A 15,362-nucleotide genomic window follows, 5' to 3' on the forward strand; every position below is an offset into this window, starting at 1 on the left:
AAGGGAACGAGGGAAACTCGCAGTACTTGCGGTATATTTCGGAATACGCCCATAAATGCGGTTTACTTACTTTCAAACTATATATTTTTTTTCAGTTTCGAAACGGTTTCGATTCAAATACATCAGATCATATCATACAAAGTTTTTTCTACAAATTTTCTGTGCCTCATTCAAAACACGTCTACGTGATTTCAAGTACAGTATTTTATCAAGTTAAAATATAAATAGTAAATACATCCGAAAATCCAAATCTATGATCTACCTATGAAATATTATCTACATCAGTTATAAGATCATTTGTAAAAGGTAAAGTGGAAACAGTTTCTAGAAAACAAAAAAAAGTCATGAAGACAGCGCGAAACTAAGTTACGACACTTTCACGATTTTTAAACTATTACATAATTATTGATTCAAGTATTATTTCAAACTTAGTTATTCGGAATATCAGGGTATCCTACATTGGATTCCACATGAACGCGATTTGAATACGAATGGCAAGATCAATTAATTCAGTATCCAACGTTTTGTTCCCAATGTTATTATTCACAAGCATACGTATACCTCATTATCACTCTTTTATCACATTTAAGTGTATAATAGTAAATAAGCATAAACCTCTCTGGAATGTAATAATATCACATAGTTACAGATATAATTCAATGGCAAACTGATGAAAACTCAATTTTTCGAACTACGATTAAGGCAGACATATGTGGCGTCAACTTTTTGGAGTTTCTAGCTTTGACGTAGGCTCGTCGCTCCTTATCTTAAAAGATATAGTCTTCTTCTGCTGCGATGAGATGATCTACACTTATGGGGAATAAAAACTCTCTCAGAAATTGCTGTAAATGTGAGGAACTATAATTCAAAATCCCTGCTCTATTCCGACTGGCATAACGTTGTTTAGCCTTTCTCGAAGTTCGGCCATTTCCTGTTTATTTTTAGCAACGATATCCTCTAGTTTTTTCTTTTCTCGCATTATTTCTGACATTTTCCTCCAACACTTTGTATTCGCGTGACAACAACAGTCCGTTGAACTCGACTCGTGTTCGCAGATCAGATCCAATTCATCGTTTTTACAACATTTGTGTTTCTCCTCATGACAACAGAGATTCTTACGTACATTAGAGTACTGTGCTTCTGGATCAGGGCTCTGTTGAAATATTTCACTTTCTAAACTGGTTTCATCCGAAATATTGAGCTCTATGTCATTATCACGTTCACTGCACAACACTTGATCTTTTTCAGGGTTTTTCGATGGAAGTACAGAAATTCCAGCAATTCCACATTCCCCTAAATCCACATCGCTCACCCTTGCCTGTCTTCTTAGGCCTGGCTTCTTATCAGCTCCTTCAATTCTTCTCCTATTTATAGACCAGCTCCCATCGTAAAGTCTTTCTGACTTGGTATGTATTACTGTGTCACTCAATCTCCTATCTTCTTTTGGTGGTCCAAAACTTTCATTTAATCTAACGTCGCAAACTCCGTCGCTGGCTCTTCGATAGTTCGGGGTTGAGCTTGTGTCATCAAAGGATCGAGTTGTATCTGTGGGAGTTTCCACGCTATCTGACCATCTAGAGATTACAGTTACCAGTGAGTCTCTTTGTTCCACGCAAAATCTTTCATCAATTGATAGTCGTTCTTCATTTTCTCTGTCTCTTTTGTGCGATGCATCCCCTGAACTATAGATAGTATTATCAGCATCGAACGATAACTGCTTTGTTAATTTTCTCCCAGATGTTTTTCCAAGTTTTTCATTTGTTGTGTTATTATTTTGAGCAATATTTTCGTCATAATGTGAGATTTTCTTAGGCTTATCAATTTCGGAACTTAATTTATTATCAGGATCATTTTCATTGAATCGATGATTGGTTTCGTTACTTTCAAAATTAGATTCTTCTTTATCTATGGATTTCACTTCGATGAGGTCTCCGTTGTTTCCAAAAGCAAATGACTTTTTACCTGGAATTAAAGTATTTGGTTTCAAAGTTTGAATTCCTCTTTCAATGTATCTCTCCCCTTACCTATTATCATCCGTTTGTTTCGCATGTCCGGACTTTTTGATCTTGGACGTTCCAGATACTGTCTGTTATCAGGTGACAGAACTGACAGGCGTCCGTCTTGTTGCATCGGACCAAAGAGCTCGCTGTTGCTACTCGAATAGTTGAATAAATCCACTTCATGTGTCTCGTGTTCACGGAGACGTTCCATGATTTTTTGTACGATCTCTGACGGAGCTACATACGGCGAGCCTGTGAAAATGCCAACGATGAATTAGAAAATTTTATGGTATCAAAGTTGAAGAGAAATGCGACCGCAGAGCCAAGATTGCAGTACGTATGAATTATATATGAGCTATATTCAAGTGAAGTTCAATTCGTTTTGTTCAATACTCGGAAATATTAAATCCAGAATATTCTGCTGATATGTAAATTCATGGTAATTTGATGGTATGTAAATTCTGGTTCACCTTCTTTTTTTCGTTATTTTTTTTTTTAATATTATGCTATAATGTAGCTGCCACTTGTGCGAATATTTGTCTCTAACATACGAAATTCTCGTAATATGAAACAAATTTTTATTTAAAGAATGTATAGTAAATCCATATATGGTATAGTAAAGCCATATCGAATTGAAACTATTCTACGAAATAAATGACAGAACAGAATTGCCTAGCTACTCTGTCCTACACATGCATGCGAAGTAGTCGGGATAAATTTCACCAATTTATCAACGACCTTCTATAACAGAAAGATTTTATCGGACACATCAAACAATGTAAGTTCCTTGAGCAGAAATTTTTCATAACAATCTTTAGAAAACCAGTTAGTTGAACAAGTAGTCAGCTTGCTTCCCATAAAATAAAAGTTGGAAAAATACTACTCAATCACAACACCATAAAAATTGAATTGTCAATACATCCCAATATTTTTTCAGATAATATAAAATAACAATAAGAAGCAAATCAGTGAATACAGTCAACATGCGTGGCTGGAATAAAATAGTCGAGTTACGCAGCAGGTGCTAATTATTATTGTCGACTGGAGTACATGAACGAAGCCAACAACGAACTGCAAAGTAAATTATGAAATACGGCACAAAATAAGGTTTTAGCGACGTCGCAAGAGGAACACTTACTAAATCGCTTGGCCCAGAGTGCCTGCGCCTTGGATAACATGGAGGCACACATAGAGTGCTATCGCTTCCTATAACCATTATAAAAATGAATGTGATCAAACAACGTTATTCAAAATTTTGTCAAGCATTTCGGGTTAAAGTTCAATTCGTTGAATCGCAGGAAAATTAGTCCAATTATCATTATCAAAAAACCTGATTGAATGACGATGAACTTTGGATGAACGTTAATATCATGAAGGTCAAATTGGGATTATTACCTGTAAGTCCTCTGTATCCGAGAGATGCTGAGTCAAGCGACTCGCTGCTTTCTTGTTGCTGTTTAAGATAATCATTTATGGCAATCCCTTTTAATTTTGAAGGCTGCAAAAATCTTTTGGGTATTCGAGCTGTAGATCCATTTTCTTGGGGACTGCTAGGATAGCCAAAACCAAGGCCCAACAAGATGGCTTCGGGATCTGCTTTTCGCCACTCTAGAAGGCTCTCTACGCTACTACAATGACTGCTATCTGACTGAAAACTTGGATCTCTTGCCAGTCTGCTGTGTGGAACAGAGCTAAAAAGGAGAGAAATTAACAGTCAAACCTACATATTTGATGGAGGGGTAAAAATTCTTTTATCCCTCACCTGACTGGGCCAGTCATAGTAATAGCTGGTGAGGATGGAATGCTGATAGGAGCCGAGGCAGTCATGTCTGGTTTTTTTTGGAGTTTCTGTTTGAGGTATATAATATCTTTCGGTGAATTCCGTGACTCCTGAATATCTGGTGCTGCTTTGTCTGTAGGAACTTCTGGCTGTTGATCGAACGAATTTGAAGACTGGTTTCCAAACGACGGAATAGAGTCAACCCATTGTTGGACCGGACCTGCTTGACGTCTCATTTCCCAAATTCCACGCAGCCAATGAGTTACTCTAACTATTGCCTCTGTCCCAATGTTTTCTGTTTTATTAAAGCAACAAGGGAATTTTTGAATCGGTAAGTCTGAACTGTCAAATTATTAAATATATTAGTTCAGATACGCATTTCATTCAGCTCGTATGAGAAAGAAAAAAGAGAGAAGTGCTGAGAAGACAAATTAACATGACAGTTTTTATATGTTCAGAGAAAATTTATATTGCAATCTAACAAAACGAAAATGGATCTTAAACTTTCAAATCACTTTGAGTCTAATAAAAACAACAGATTAGAAAGGAAAAAAAATTATAGAGAAGAAAAAAGCAAAATTCGGACCAAAATGTAATTTATCATTCATATTTTTAATTATGTAATTGAAAACTCAGTGATAGAGAGAGAGAGAGAGAGACAGGTGCAGAGTGCAGGTGATATCTGTTTCTTTTTTTCTTTTTTATTGAATGTCAAATACCTGGATCCATTTCCTGATATATTTCAAGGCAGCAGTACGAACAAACAGTTTAGCAATATATCAAGGATCAGCCAACTCTCAATGCTTTTCTAAGGTTATGCGTAGAACTTTCAATGTGTAAAAACAATATAACAGGCGTAACTCTAATATCTCGAATTAATCAAGGTTCTTTGACAAATATTTGTCAATAATAAACTCCAATTTGCTTACCACACTGTTCTTAGATTGCTGACAACGTTGTTAGATACACTTAACTCTTAGATGTGTAGATCTACACCGTGAAACGTTAGCCTAAATAATGTATGGAAAATATCAATCTAGCAAGTGATTCGAGATCCGCTGAACAATCTGGCTGCCCCGCTTTAATAAATGTCGTCTGTGTGTGCGCGGTCTGCCTGCTTTAAAACCTTCCATGTATAGAAGTTTAACAGCAGCTGAGTGGCAATGGATTTTAAAAGTGTGTATCTATGCGAATGTGCTTGTGTTGTACTTCCAGAGATCTCAGGAGCGGCTCCAACCAAGTTTCTTGGGTGACAACAAAAATAATTATAAATTACCGCAAAAATCGACCAACAATAAGTGCATTCGCAAAGAAATAATGCACAAGTCCTCTACGTTGACAGATGAATATGAGGCGTGCCATTGTTGATATCCCCTCTGGAAAAAACCTTGAAATGAAATTCTTTGTCGCATTAAAATCTCGTATCGAGCTTTCCGGATTTTTTTTTCTTTACACATACGTGACGATATGATCATGCAAATCGTTGATAAACAACCGCAGCTGTATCGCTCGTAAAGCAACAACGTCTGCGCCTGATCATTGGCAATTGAATCTACTACGACGAATTCGAGTTTTCAAAATAATTATTAATATTCTGCGACTAGCTAATTCTAAAATTTCATTTATTTATTTCTCTTTTTTCACAACAATTATATCAGATAACGTAACAGATTTATCAATGAGATTTTTTATAGCATGTATAATTATCTGCTATAAATAAATAAGCATGCTATAATAATGATACATACGATATACTATATGGTAATAAATATCTAACGATTAAAAAATAACAAAAATCTATAATATTCTAGATCCACAGCTAATATGTTGACGCGAAATTTAATTATGGCCTTTCTCTCACTTAATATTGTCTACTCATTTATGTTTAATGTTGGCAGTATAATATTTCTTTTGTTGCGGTTTCAAATCCTTTCTTTTCTTCACTTTCTTTTTCATGGATTCTTATTGCGAATATCTGTTATAAATTTATGTATGGAAGTATCAGGCTTTATAATCGGATTAAAATATACTATATGTACGTATATTTTTAGACTAAAACAACAGTCTATCAGCTATGTAAAAGCTTCTAAAAAATCTCTACCCAAGTATCTACATACCTGCTTCTGAGTATATAAGTATAATAAGCATATATTTTTTCTTCTTTCATTTTCTATAATTTGATAAACTGTTATCCAATTGTTAAAATGGATTTTTTTACTTCTCATGCCTATTCGATTTTCATGTGTGTATAGGTATGCGAGAAGAGAATAAAATTAAAATGTTAATATTTATTTTCCAGATAATATCGAGTTGACGAAGTCTTCTTTCATGAAGATAGAACAACTTTTTCCCTATTTGGCACTTACGCAGCGATCATATAGGAAAGTCAAGAGTTAAATCAGCGTTGAGAAAAAGGACGTGGTACGTGTAAAAACTTTCATTCTTCTAATTGAAAATATACGAAAATTAAACGAGAAGAAAATCATTTCTAGAAATTCATTCGCCAGCGCTGTCGTACCAGGGTCGCATCCAGTTCGGTGGTGTTCTATTTCTTGGTCTAATATCCCGATCATTTGTATTTCCGGGAATGTTATTAAAGTTTTTATTATTGTTTCCACTAGGCGGAATTCGATTTCTCCTGTGACTGTAATCCACCGTTGGTCCGTATCTGATACCCGCTGGTTCCCGTCCGACTGCACTTCCCTTCTTTTGACGATTTTCGTTGTCGAGCACCACGAAGGACTTGGAAGTCGGATCCATGCCGGACGCTCTTCCGAAACTCGGCGAGTAGGATCTTCTGACGTAATTATCTGTGTCGTTGTTATTCAGATTATTGAAATCCGAAGGTCTCCCCGCAGAGCCACGCGATTCGTTCGACTGCTTTTGATTACCTCGACCGAACCCTCTGGGCTCGTCGTCGACGTTGCACACGTGCAAACGATACGTAGGACTCGGCGAACGTTTTCTAAGGAGCGAAGGATCCTCGACGGCCGACACATCCGCATGACTCGTCGAACGCTGGACGAGCGACGTACTGGAAAAAGGGAAGGACCATCGTCAAAGAACTCTCGATTAATATCTTTAGATAATTTAGTCCTACCGTCTCGTTCCAGAAGGAGGTTTCCCGACGACGCTGTCCTCGTGAACTCTGGTGTTCAGGATCTGGAACGCGTCTTGATCCTCGCCGGCGTTGATGCGCCCGAAATTTTCACGGTTGTTATTATCCGTCCAGTAATTATCCCTGCGCCTGGATTCGCTGGAGCTCCTTTCGCGTCTACGATGCATCCTAGGTTCGCCTCCGGAAGGTACGTGATAACTTCTTTTCGTGCAATATGCATTTCTGTATTCCGGTTGGAGGTCGATGTTACCTTCGAGTTGTAAATTGGCCGGCATCTTTATAGATTCCACCCTCGGTATATTTCCGTACGGAACGTACTGGGATTTTACTTCACTCGTAGCCTCGTAAAATCTCGATACATTTCCTGCTCCCGAAACCGCCGATCTTTGACCGCTTCGGGACGGATTGAAACCGTTTAAATTTCTGCTGCTCAACCTATCCAGACTGTTGCAGTAACTCAGGTTGCCCGCTGGACCCGAGGGACGCAGAGCCAGAGGCGGTTTCCGGTAGACGGGAGATTCCTTGGCAAAATCCAAGAATTTCGACTTGTATTCCGGATCCATGTCGATTTTTGTATTGAATTTGGACCGCGCCGGTGACGACGGAATTTTAGAACCGTCGGATCTGCCGATTTCATCACCGGGTTTCATCAGTTTGGGTCTTTCTCTCGGAAAGTCCTGAAAATCAAATAGAAAAGCATTCGATTTCGTTCTTTGAAAATAACCTGGGATTCCTTCGAACCTTGAACGCATCTCTGTACTCCGGAATTTCGAGCGGCGGTCCTTTGAGGTCGTCGTTATCCATCCCGAGACGTTCCACGAAATCGTTATCCACGTTTCCTTCCAAATTCTCAGCCGATTCCTCCTCACCTTCGGAGTCTAATTTTTGAACGCCGCTAACAGAATTGACGTCCAAAATTCGCGGATCGACGAATTGCTCCGACGTTTCGGTCGTGTTGTAAAAATTACCCTCCGTTCTTAGATGAGTTTCTGGTTTTCTCGGCATTCTTCTACCTACGATTAAAATGTGCATCGATATCGGGGGTAACAATTGCTGATCTGCCTTGATATTCCTACCTCTGACATTGTGGTCCTTAAATACCTCCGAGTATTCCGGTAGGTACCTCGACTCTCCTTCCATTTTTAAATTAGCGTTTTGCCTCAGTAATTCGGGTCTTCGCGCCCCTACGAATGGGACATATTTCTCGTGATTTTCCGTCGACGTTTCGAGATCACCTTCCAATTTCAGGTGGGTCGGTAGTCTGACTAATTCCGGTCGGCTCACGTTTAGCCATTCGATAAATTTCTCGCAATTCTCCGAGGTCGTGGTCATATCACCTTCCATTTTTAGGGATGTGGGTCGCCTCGCTAATTCCGCCCGATGATTACCCTCGTGGGCCACGTAACGAGACAGCTGTTCAGTATCGCCGCTGAATTTTCCCTCACGTTTTATACTCGTACCCCTTAATTAATGTATTTGATGAATTATTCAAAAATTATGCTACAGAGAATAAAAAAAAAAAAAACTTACAGATATCATCAGAACTGGGCACACCGATAAGGAGGAGAAGAACATTCAGACGTGAGAACCACTATCTGACTACATCACGATAGGAAAGTTTCAACTCCGAGCCAAAGAAAAAAAAAAAAATAAGAAATAAATATAAACGCATGTATTTATATCGTCGAAGCCCAGCCCCAGAGGAATGATTTGTAGGGTGAAATTCATAATTCCTATGGTTCTGAGTGCAGAGGCACGCCGTGCAAGGTACGAATAAAAGGTCTCGCGAGAGCCAACATCGATTTGTATAATATTTTAACAGCGTAAATTGTTTTTTCTATGTTTTATACGACGGATGAGTAAGAATTCTTGGGGGTGATTCGATCTGATTTATGAAGCGTTTTGAACGAAGGTCAGTAATTAATTGGTTCGTAACAAACTCTGTGATATTTAATCGACTTTTTTTTTTTCTTCTAATTCTTAGGAGTAGATGATATTCGAAATGGTGAATACGAATAATGAAATACCTCCTTATCAGCGGTGGACGACCAGGAGCGTTTAAATGGGGTATGAATCTCGAGCTTTCGGTCGTCGATTCCATGACCGAATCGTTGGGATCCGCTATGTGAAAATTACCAGCCGTCCCTCTGATCTTCGTCCGATCCTTTATCGCTCTCGTTTCGATTCCCCAAGTCGGACGTTGTTCTTCGTCGAGTAAAAATTTCGTTTCAAGACTCCCATCATCTAGTCCTTTCAAACGCTTCTCCGATCGAACCGCAGGTAATCTGTCCCTCTGAAACTGATTCTTGTCAATATTATCTTATTTCAATAACTTCTTTCTTTTCTTTTCATTTTCCATTTATACATTCCGCGGTATTTTAGAAGCGCAATTTTCTAAAATACACGATTCGAACTACAAAATACCTCCGTTTATTTTACAGACACGAATCTCTCGGTCACGCTATGAATTTTAGCTTCTGTTGCAACAGGCAAAAAAAAAAAACTAAAAAAATGTTTCGGCAGTCTGCGTGATTGATCGCATACAACTTTAATACTATTCCCTTTAGATTATTATTACTGGGAACCACGAAACACCAAGTCAGAGCTGGTACAGATATCTTACTCTTTTTGCTTTCAATTTTTGTTTAGTTTCTTTTTCCTCGTATATGAAATAATTATCAATTAATGAGAAAAAAATAATAATTTCCAGGCGAAATACGTAATCACCTTTGAAACGTCCTCGCTGCTAGCACGAAACGCTCTTCGATACTCCGTGATGATGTTCCCGAGGGATCCTTCCGTTCTGCATAAACTGTCCTTGGGACGACCTTGAATCTTTCTTCGACGATAACGAGCGAGCTCGTCCACCGTAAGACTCTGGGGGAATGGCCATCGCTCCTTTTTTAAACCCTTCCCTTTCGCTATCTCAGAGTCAGACGAGGACTTGCCGAGCCCACAGAGCTGCCTGCGTCTGAAAAAAAGCCAAATTTTGATTGGAGACTTTATTTTTTACAAAATATTCAGGTATTTGAACTCTGATCTCATTATAGGTACTATATCCATTGACACTTACATTTTAGAAAGGATTAAATTTTGCTGGTTCAGCGGTCATAATTAACGGCAATTGAGAAAAAAAAAGGAAAAAGAAAAGGAATCGTGTATTACGATATTTCAATGACATCGTGCATCGCGAAACTGGGACAGAGTTTAGAATTCTGGGCGTACGTGAATTTTATGCAGAAAACGGAGAGCGCGAAGTTCTCCGGTGGATGTTCATCGCGAACTGAAAATTTCCTGGAGAGGTACCGCGGGATCGTAGGGAGTAAAAAGCATGCCTCGGTAGGTAGAGAATAGGTAATGGGCTTCCGAGGAAGGTACATGCCGTCACAGGCATCTCCAGACGCGAAACATCGATCTCTAGAATTGTTGGGAGAAATGAAATCTGGCGGCTGCACCAGAACCGTAGTATAATGGATTCCTGACACGGAAGCAATCAAATTAAGAGTCAATCCATTAATTCATTTTCTAATGGGACGAACCGGTAAAAAGCGCGGGTCTAAACACCTATACTCTCATTATCCCGTATGCACGTACGTGGACCACAAAAATATTACCATAGATTTTACAATAATGCGGTGAAATAATCAAAAACCAGCAGATTATCGTTGATTTTATCGTCATCATCATCATTATCATCATCGTTATTATCACTACCATTATTATCATCTGTCTACCGGTAATTAGCTACTATATACGTTCGTATCAATCTCCTCAATCACGCGATCAGCAGGTATATCAGATCCACTTAAGATATTAAGTATTATTGCCCCCTTTCTTCTGGCCTCTATTTTCGGGCATCATCGCCACTCAAATTAGCGGCGATATCGACCAAGATAGGAATTTGACCATATTGTTACAGATTTTGTTTTATATTCGTGTCTGCTGTATTCAATCAATTCAATTATCTCGGTTGTTAAGTTACCGTAGAAAAAGCTTAGAACTATTAATTAGCTCGCCTTATTATCAATCATATTGATTAAGGTTCTATCCGCAGGAGGTGAAGTGTTGCAGCAGGATTGTTTTGAAATTCTGCCTGTGAAGATTTTTTCTCAAAATTTGGGAATAGATAAAATTGAGAAAAAGCTTAGTCAAGATATTCCAATGAATTGGGGTGCTATTTTTTTTTTTGCTTCTCTCTCTTTCGTTAAATACCGATTAGAAATAGGTTCTGAGAAATTGTTTTTAATTTTTGGATCATGATAATGTAGGGGATGTAGCTCAGTGGTAGAGCGTTCGCTTTGCATGTGAAAGGCCCCGGGTTCGATCCCCGGCATCTCCAATCTTTTGGTATCTTATGCGTTTGTTACTGTGAATCTATCATGTAATTCGATACAGCGATAATATCTTGTTACCTTTTAGTTGGCTTGTCCTTTTTTTTAGTCTCACCCATCGCATTATTGTATGAAAATTTATTTTAATCGGCGCCTGCGTTGATTTTTTTTAATTAAGATTACGTTGAATTGTGGTTGTTATATCGTATTTAGTTTTCTAGTTTATAGCCCTACGAAATTGTATAAGTATTTCTTTTCTTTTTCTTTCTTTCTATTGTCGCAAAGACAAGAAAATTGAAGCGTCTTGCACCGGCAAACCTTATGGCGTGACTGGAGCACCTGAACCATTTAGAAGGTGCAGATATTTTATGTAGTACGTATGTATATATGCTGCGCAGTGGCAAAGCAAAGGTAGTTTTGGAGTTAATATGTGTTTCACTGTAGTTAGTTTAGTCATCCTATACTTTGAGATATGGCGAAATACCACCAACGAGGGTCTTGACTTGACATCCAGCTATACATTATGTAGAACTCTACGCAACTTCGGCATTGTATAAACGGAAATAAAGGGGAAGGACTATCGTCCTTGACCTAGAATTTATACTTTCCCCTACTCAGAGTTATACCGAAATCCTATGCTATCGCAACCCTTGTGTCTTTAAGTTAGTGTAATTACTAATCTAAGTTAAATATCAAACCCATTCACCTAATCAGGTTTTAATTTAATTTTTAAAAACCTAACAATCGAATTCGCAGTTTTACAAAAATAAGAAACAATGACCCTCGTGAAAAGAGTTTTATCGATACCTGAAAAAAATTACTTTATATTTTCATCATTAATTTTATCGATATTCTATTCTAAATATTTTAAAAGCGCGAAATTGCGCGACTACGTCATTTCAGGGTTTGCATATAAGTCTGCGCACAAATTATTGCTTTAAGGTGGACTAATTGTAAGTAGGTTAGACACTAAATTTAAACCAAGCTATCTGGTTCATCAACTAATCGTACGCCAAGTCGCACGATCCTGTGACTGTGGTCAAGGGATTTTACTTGTGAATTTATTGATGCCGACCAGACGCAGTTCGTCCTTATACCGCCGCGTTTTCACAGTCAACGCAACATTTCCATTCAAAAACACCGCCAAACTATGGTAGCAGCTGGTAGCGAATGAACTTTCAGAATTTCAATTTTCACATTCGATTCCCATAATCGATACGTTGCTTCGATACGGGCAACTACGGGGTACTTAAGGTTGTAGTTGTGTTGTGATATTTCTACCTGCCCATGTAACACCTGAACAAAGTATCAAAACTGAACTGAATTAAAATTAATTTCCATATTAACAGACACTACAGAATGGCGGTGAATCATATTGTGATAGGTGAATTATTTTCAGGATTCTGTTGCGTAATAATATGATGCTATCAACGATCACAAATGATTTTCTGATGCAATTTCTAACGCTGTCATTTCAGGTGGCGGAACAGGATTTGTAGGGACAGCTCTAGTCAATGCGTTTAGGCAGCGGGGTCTTTCTCCTATAATTGTCTCTCGGATGCCTGGACCTTTTCGCATATCTTGGGTAAGAGCACGGTTTAGGTAATAGTTGCAATCTCGGTGCTTGAACTCCCCTATAATTTTTTACAGCATGACTTGGAGCGTGATGGTTTACCTAAAAATACAACTGCGGTGATAAATGTGGCCGGTCAAAATATTCTGGATGCTTCGCAAAGGTGGAGTTCCGGATTCAAACAAAATGTTTGGAATAGCAGAGTCGAAACTACAAAAACTTTGGCAAAAGCAGTCGCTGCTTGTCCGCCTAAAGTATTCGTCACAATTTCAGGTGTCGCATATTATCCACCGGATAAAAAAGAGTACAATGAGGAAAGTGTCTGCGATAAATACGACTTCTTATCAGGTTAGAAATCAGATAACTTGTTTTTTTTGTTTCGTTTTCTTTTGGCATCCGTTGTATCCGCCTTTTTTTCATACAATCCTTTCCTTGTAAAAGGAATCCCTGGAATACTGGCCGAAGAAGTGTAATTCTAATATTTGAAACTCAGATAGAAGACTCTCCAGGACTTAGGAACACCAATTTGGCTGAATTTTTAACCAGGTGAATACAAAAATAAATTATCCACGTTACCTAGTTAGCTGGTTTTAAAAAATTATCATCCACAATTTTAGGCAAGTAAGCGATTATAAATAAATTTTTTACAAGCCGTTCATAAGTTCCTCTTTGCGCATTATCAATTCTGTGATATATCCAAGCCAAATTGGTGTCCATGTTCGAAATAAAATTCCAATAAATATCCATAATTACTTTGTGTGTGTAGAACTATGTCACGAATGGGAAGCTGCAGCAAAACTACCAGAGGGTACAGATGTACGACAAGTCACTATTCGATCAGGTGTTGTTCTTGGCAGAAACGGAGGTATGATCAAGCAGATTTTCATCCCATTTTATCTTGGGCTCGGGGGACCGCTCGCCAGTGGGAAACAGTACATGCCTTGGATACACATAGACGATACAACGAATATGTTCGTCCATGCTGTGGAAAACAGTAACGTCTCTGGTATATTGAATGGTGTTGCACCCCAGGTAAATGATTTTATAAAACTTTTGTATTTTTTGACATTGATTAAAATTAACCGATGATCAACCAGGTTGTGACTAATGCCGAGTTCACAAATGCTTTTGCTGCTGCTCTCTGGAGACCAGCTAAAATACCAGTTCCTGAGTTTGCTTTGAACTTGTTATTTAACAAGGAAAGAGCAAAGGTAACGACAACCTTCTTGTATTCCGGCAATTTTTTTCATTGGGATCGTTCGACGGTGCAGTTAATTATCTTAAATTTTCAACAGATCATGACTGAGGGACAAAAAGTCAGTCCGAAGCGTGTTCTGGAGTCAGGATTCAAGTATCAATATCCTACAATCGATTCAGCCTGTCGGGATGTCGCCAAATGGTGACTTCGTCGTTAGTCAGGATTGACAGTCACCAGATAAGTCTGACCTTAAAATAGCTCAATATTCTGCACAACGGTTTTCAACGATAGTCAGCTTTGTACTTAGGCACACAAATTACCTGAACCGTTAACTTATTAAACAGTAATATATATTTAATGTTGCAAATATAAATATTACGAAAACGTGATTTAAAAATGGTAAATAATCTTCCTTTTGAAACAGACGAGTAGTGCTTTATCTTACTTTTGTTCTCATGATATGTAGATAAAGCAGATCATTTCTTGTCAGTTGTCCGTCAAAATCAATGTGCAGCAAATTCATTTTGGGTATAAAAATTTTCACGGAAAAATGGTTTTCGCCACAAAAGCAAGGCTAAAAATTCTGAATCATGAAAAGTTGCGCATCTGTCGTCGACCCAGTATCTTTGCCTGGATACTCCTTGGAGGTAAGAAATAACGTTTATAACTTCGAAACGGGAAAAAATGCTGTGACATTTTCCGTTTCAGTGTCAGTTTTCATCTTCATTGGAATCGCGCGTCGCCTAACCGACAACGTTTTCACTTTGATGGCGTCAATTTTTGGCGGAATAATGTTTGGACTCGATACACTCGGTGACTGGGAAGATTTTGTGTTGGATAAGAAGGAAAACCGAGCAACATTCACGCGGTGTAATTGGAGCGATAAGTTAGTCTGCTGGGGAGCAGCTGAAAGACCAACGGTCGTCATGAAACTCAGCGAAATCCGTCACGTCGGAGTTTCCATAAATTTGGGGCTATTCATCCTCCAGAGAAATGGAAAGACCACTTCTCTGTCTACGAATGGGCTAACGCGTGAAGAGATTCAAAATCTGCGCCATGAAGTCCATCATTTTCTTAATTTAGCCAGAATGGAATATCTTGATAAGCTACCCGCAGATCTCAACGATCGTCTAATCATTCCATCCGACTCTGAGGATGAAGCTCCTGGATCAATTTCTCAGGTCAAATGTGGCAGTGCCTTTGTTCAAAATGCAGAAAACCCCAAACCGGGTAAAGAAGCAGTAAGCAATTTTGTAATAGATTCAAAGACTGAATAGAATAAGTGCAAACTCTATCGTTGGATGGTATTCAGGTAAAACCAATAAATGCAACGCTTAAAGCTGACCTATCTTAAAATCATAA

The 15,362-nt window shown here is 38.4% G+C and overlaps 4 protein-coding genes, 2 long non-coding RNA genes and 1 other non-coding gene across 14 annotated transcripts; 5 read left to right on the plus strand and 2 right to left on the minus strand.

Moving 5' to 3' along the window:
* Positions 1-66: 66 nt before the first annotated feature.
* Positions 67-4,862, minus strand: LOC105684324. Of its 2 annotated transcripts, XM_048658625.1 has the most exons (6): positions 4,710-4,857; positions 4,500-4,512; positions 3,763-4,075; positions 3,396-3,691; positions 2,025-2,252; positions 67-1,962 (listed from the first exon to the last, which is right to left on the minus strand). In XM_048658625.1, exons 2-6 carry the CDS (start codon positions 4,507-4,509, stop codon positions 866-868), a joined length of 1,944 nt encoding a protein of 647 aa, XP_048514582.1. In that variant the 5' UTR covers positions 4,510-4,512; positions 4,710-4,857; the 3' UTR covers positions 67-865. The 2 variants fall into 2 exon arrangements, with proteins under 2 accessions (XP_048514582.1, XP_012253031.2); XM_012397608.3 differs by lacking the exon at positions 4,500-4,512 and having other exon boundaries at positions 4,710-4,862.
* Positions 2,175-3,090, plus strand: LOC125501803. The gene is made up of 3 exons (XR_007279468.1): positions 2,175-2,333; positions 2,589-2,778; positions 2,938-3,090. It is a non-coding gene; the product is annotated as an uncharacterized LOC125501803 (long non-coding RNA).
* On the plus strand, positions 3,237-6,874 carry LOC125501802. 4 transcript variants are annotated; one of them, XR_007279464.1, is made up of 7 exons: positions 3,237-3,397; positions 3,498-3,857; positions 3,920-4,111; positions 6,080-6,201; positions 6,273-6,335; positions 6,402-6,567; positions 6,639-6,874. It is a non-coding gene; the product is annotated as an uncharacterized LOC125501802 (long non-coding RNA). The 4 variants fall into 4 exon arrangements; XR_007279467.1 differs by having other exon boundaries at positions 6,273-6,317; XR_007279466.1 differs by having other exon boundaries at positions 6,080-6,317.
* LOC105684273 lies at positions 4,710-12,313 on the minus strand. 3 transcript variants are annotated; one of them, XM_020851347.2, is made up of 7 exons: positions 11,311-12,313; positions 9,626-9,869; positions 8,926-9,197; positions 7,975-8,360; positions 7,640-7,911; positions 6,881-7,575; positions 4,710-6,814 (listed from the first exon to the last, which is right to left on the minus strand). In XM_020851347.2, exons 1-7 carry the CDS (start codon positions 11,346-11,348, stop codon positions 6,277-6,279), a joined length of 2,445 nt encoding a protein of 814 aa, XP_020707006.2. In that variant the 5' UTR covers positions 11,349-12,313; the 3' UTR covers positions 4,710-6,276. The 3 variants fall into 3 exon arrangements, with proteins under 3 accessions (XP_020707006.2, XP_048514581.1, XP_048514580.1); XM_048658624.1 differs by having other exon boundaries at positions 7,640-8,360; positions 8,926-9,191; XM_048658623.1 differs by having other exon boundaries at positions 7,640-8,360.
* On the plus strand, positions 9,785-14,389 carry LOC105684275 (epimerase family protein SDR39U1). 2 transcript variants are annotated; one of them, XM_048658631.1, is made up of 6 exons: positions 9,785-9,922; positions 12,708-12,814; positions 12,880-13,150; positions 13,569-13,834; positions 13,900-14,013; positions 14,098-14,389. In XM_048658631.1, exons 2-6 carry the CDS (start codon positions 12,788-12,790, stop codon positions 14,203-14,205), a joined length of 786 nt encoding a protein of 261 aa, XP_048514588.1. In that variant the 5' UTR covers positions 9,785-9,922; positions 12,708-12,787; the 3' UTR covers positions 14,206-14,389. The 2 variants fall into 2 exon arrangements, with proteins under 2 accessions (XP_048514588.1, XP_025602302.2); XM_025746517.2 differs by lacking the exon at positions 9,785-9,922 and adding an exon at positions 12,452-12,613.
* Trnaa-ugc lies at positions 11,166-11,237 on the plus strand. The gene has a single exon. It is a non-coding gene; the product is annotated as a tRNA-Ala (tRNA).
* Positions 14,390-14,511: 122 nt separating the features above from the next.
* On the plus strand, positions 14,512-15,359 carry LOC112694949. Its single transcript, XM_025746518.2, has 2 exons — positions 14,512-14,647; positions 14,709-15,359. The coding sequence occupies exons 1-2, from the start codon at positions 14,551-14,553 to the stop codon at positions 15,275-15,277; spliced, it is 666 nt and encodes a 221-aa protein (XP_025602303.2). The 5' UTR covers positions 14,512-14,550; the 3' UTR covers positions 15,278-15,359.
* Positions 15,360-15,362: the final 3 nt, after the last annotated feature.

This window comes from Athalia rosae, chromosome 7, assembly GCF_917208135.1.
Source record: "Athalia rosae chromosome 7, iyAthRosa1.1, whole genome shotgun sequence".
NCBI lineage: Eukaryota > Metazoa > Arthropoda > Insecta > Hymenoptera > Athaliidae > Athalia > Athalia rosae.

Bases quoted from the DNA above. Each gene is read 5' to 3' on its own strand.
- LOC105684324 (XM_048658625.1), bottom strand. The intron at 3,692-3,762 runs GTGAGGGATAAA...TCTCCTTTTTAG, and splicing joins ACTATGACTGGCCCAGTCAG to CTCTGTTCCACACAGCAGAC. The intron at 2,253-3,395 runs GTAATAATCCCA...GCATTTTCACAG, and splicing joins CGGATACAGAGGACTTACAG to GCTCGCCGTATGTAGCTCCG.
- LOC105684273 (XM_048658623.1), bottom strand. From the start codon at position 11,348: ATGGGTGAGACTAAAAAAAAGGACAAGCCAACTAAAAG. The intron at 7,576-7,639 runs GTTCGAAGGAAT...TTTGATTTTCAG, and splicing joins AGTACAGAGATGCGTTCAAG to GACTTTCCGAGAGAAAGACC. The intron at 6,815-6,880 runs GTAGGACTAAAT...CCCTTTTTCCAG, and splicing joins CCTCCTTCTGGAACGAGACG to TACGTCGCTCGTCCAGCGTT.
- LOC105684275 (XM_025746517.2), top strand. From the start codon at position 12,589: ATGGCGGTGAATCATATTGTGATAG. The intron at 13,835-13,899 runs GTAAATGATTTT...ATGATCAACCAG, and splicing joins TGAATGGTGTTGCACCCCAG to GTTGTGACTAATGCCGAGTT. The intron at 14,014-14,097 runs GTAACGACAACC...AATTTTCAACAG, and splicing joins TTAACAAGGAAAGAGCAAAG to ATCATGACTGAGGGACAAAA.
- LOC112694949 (XM_025746518.2), top strand. From the start codon at position 14,551: ATGGTTTTCGCCACAAAAGCAAGGCTAAAAATTCTGAATCATGAAAAG. The intron at 14,648-14,708 runs GTAAGAAATAAC...TTTCCGTTTCAG, and splicing joins TGCCTGGATACTCCTTGGAG to TGTCAGTTTTCATCTTCATT.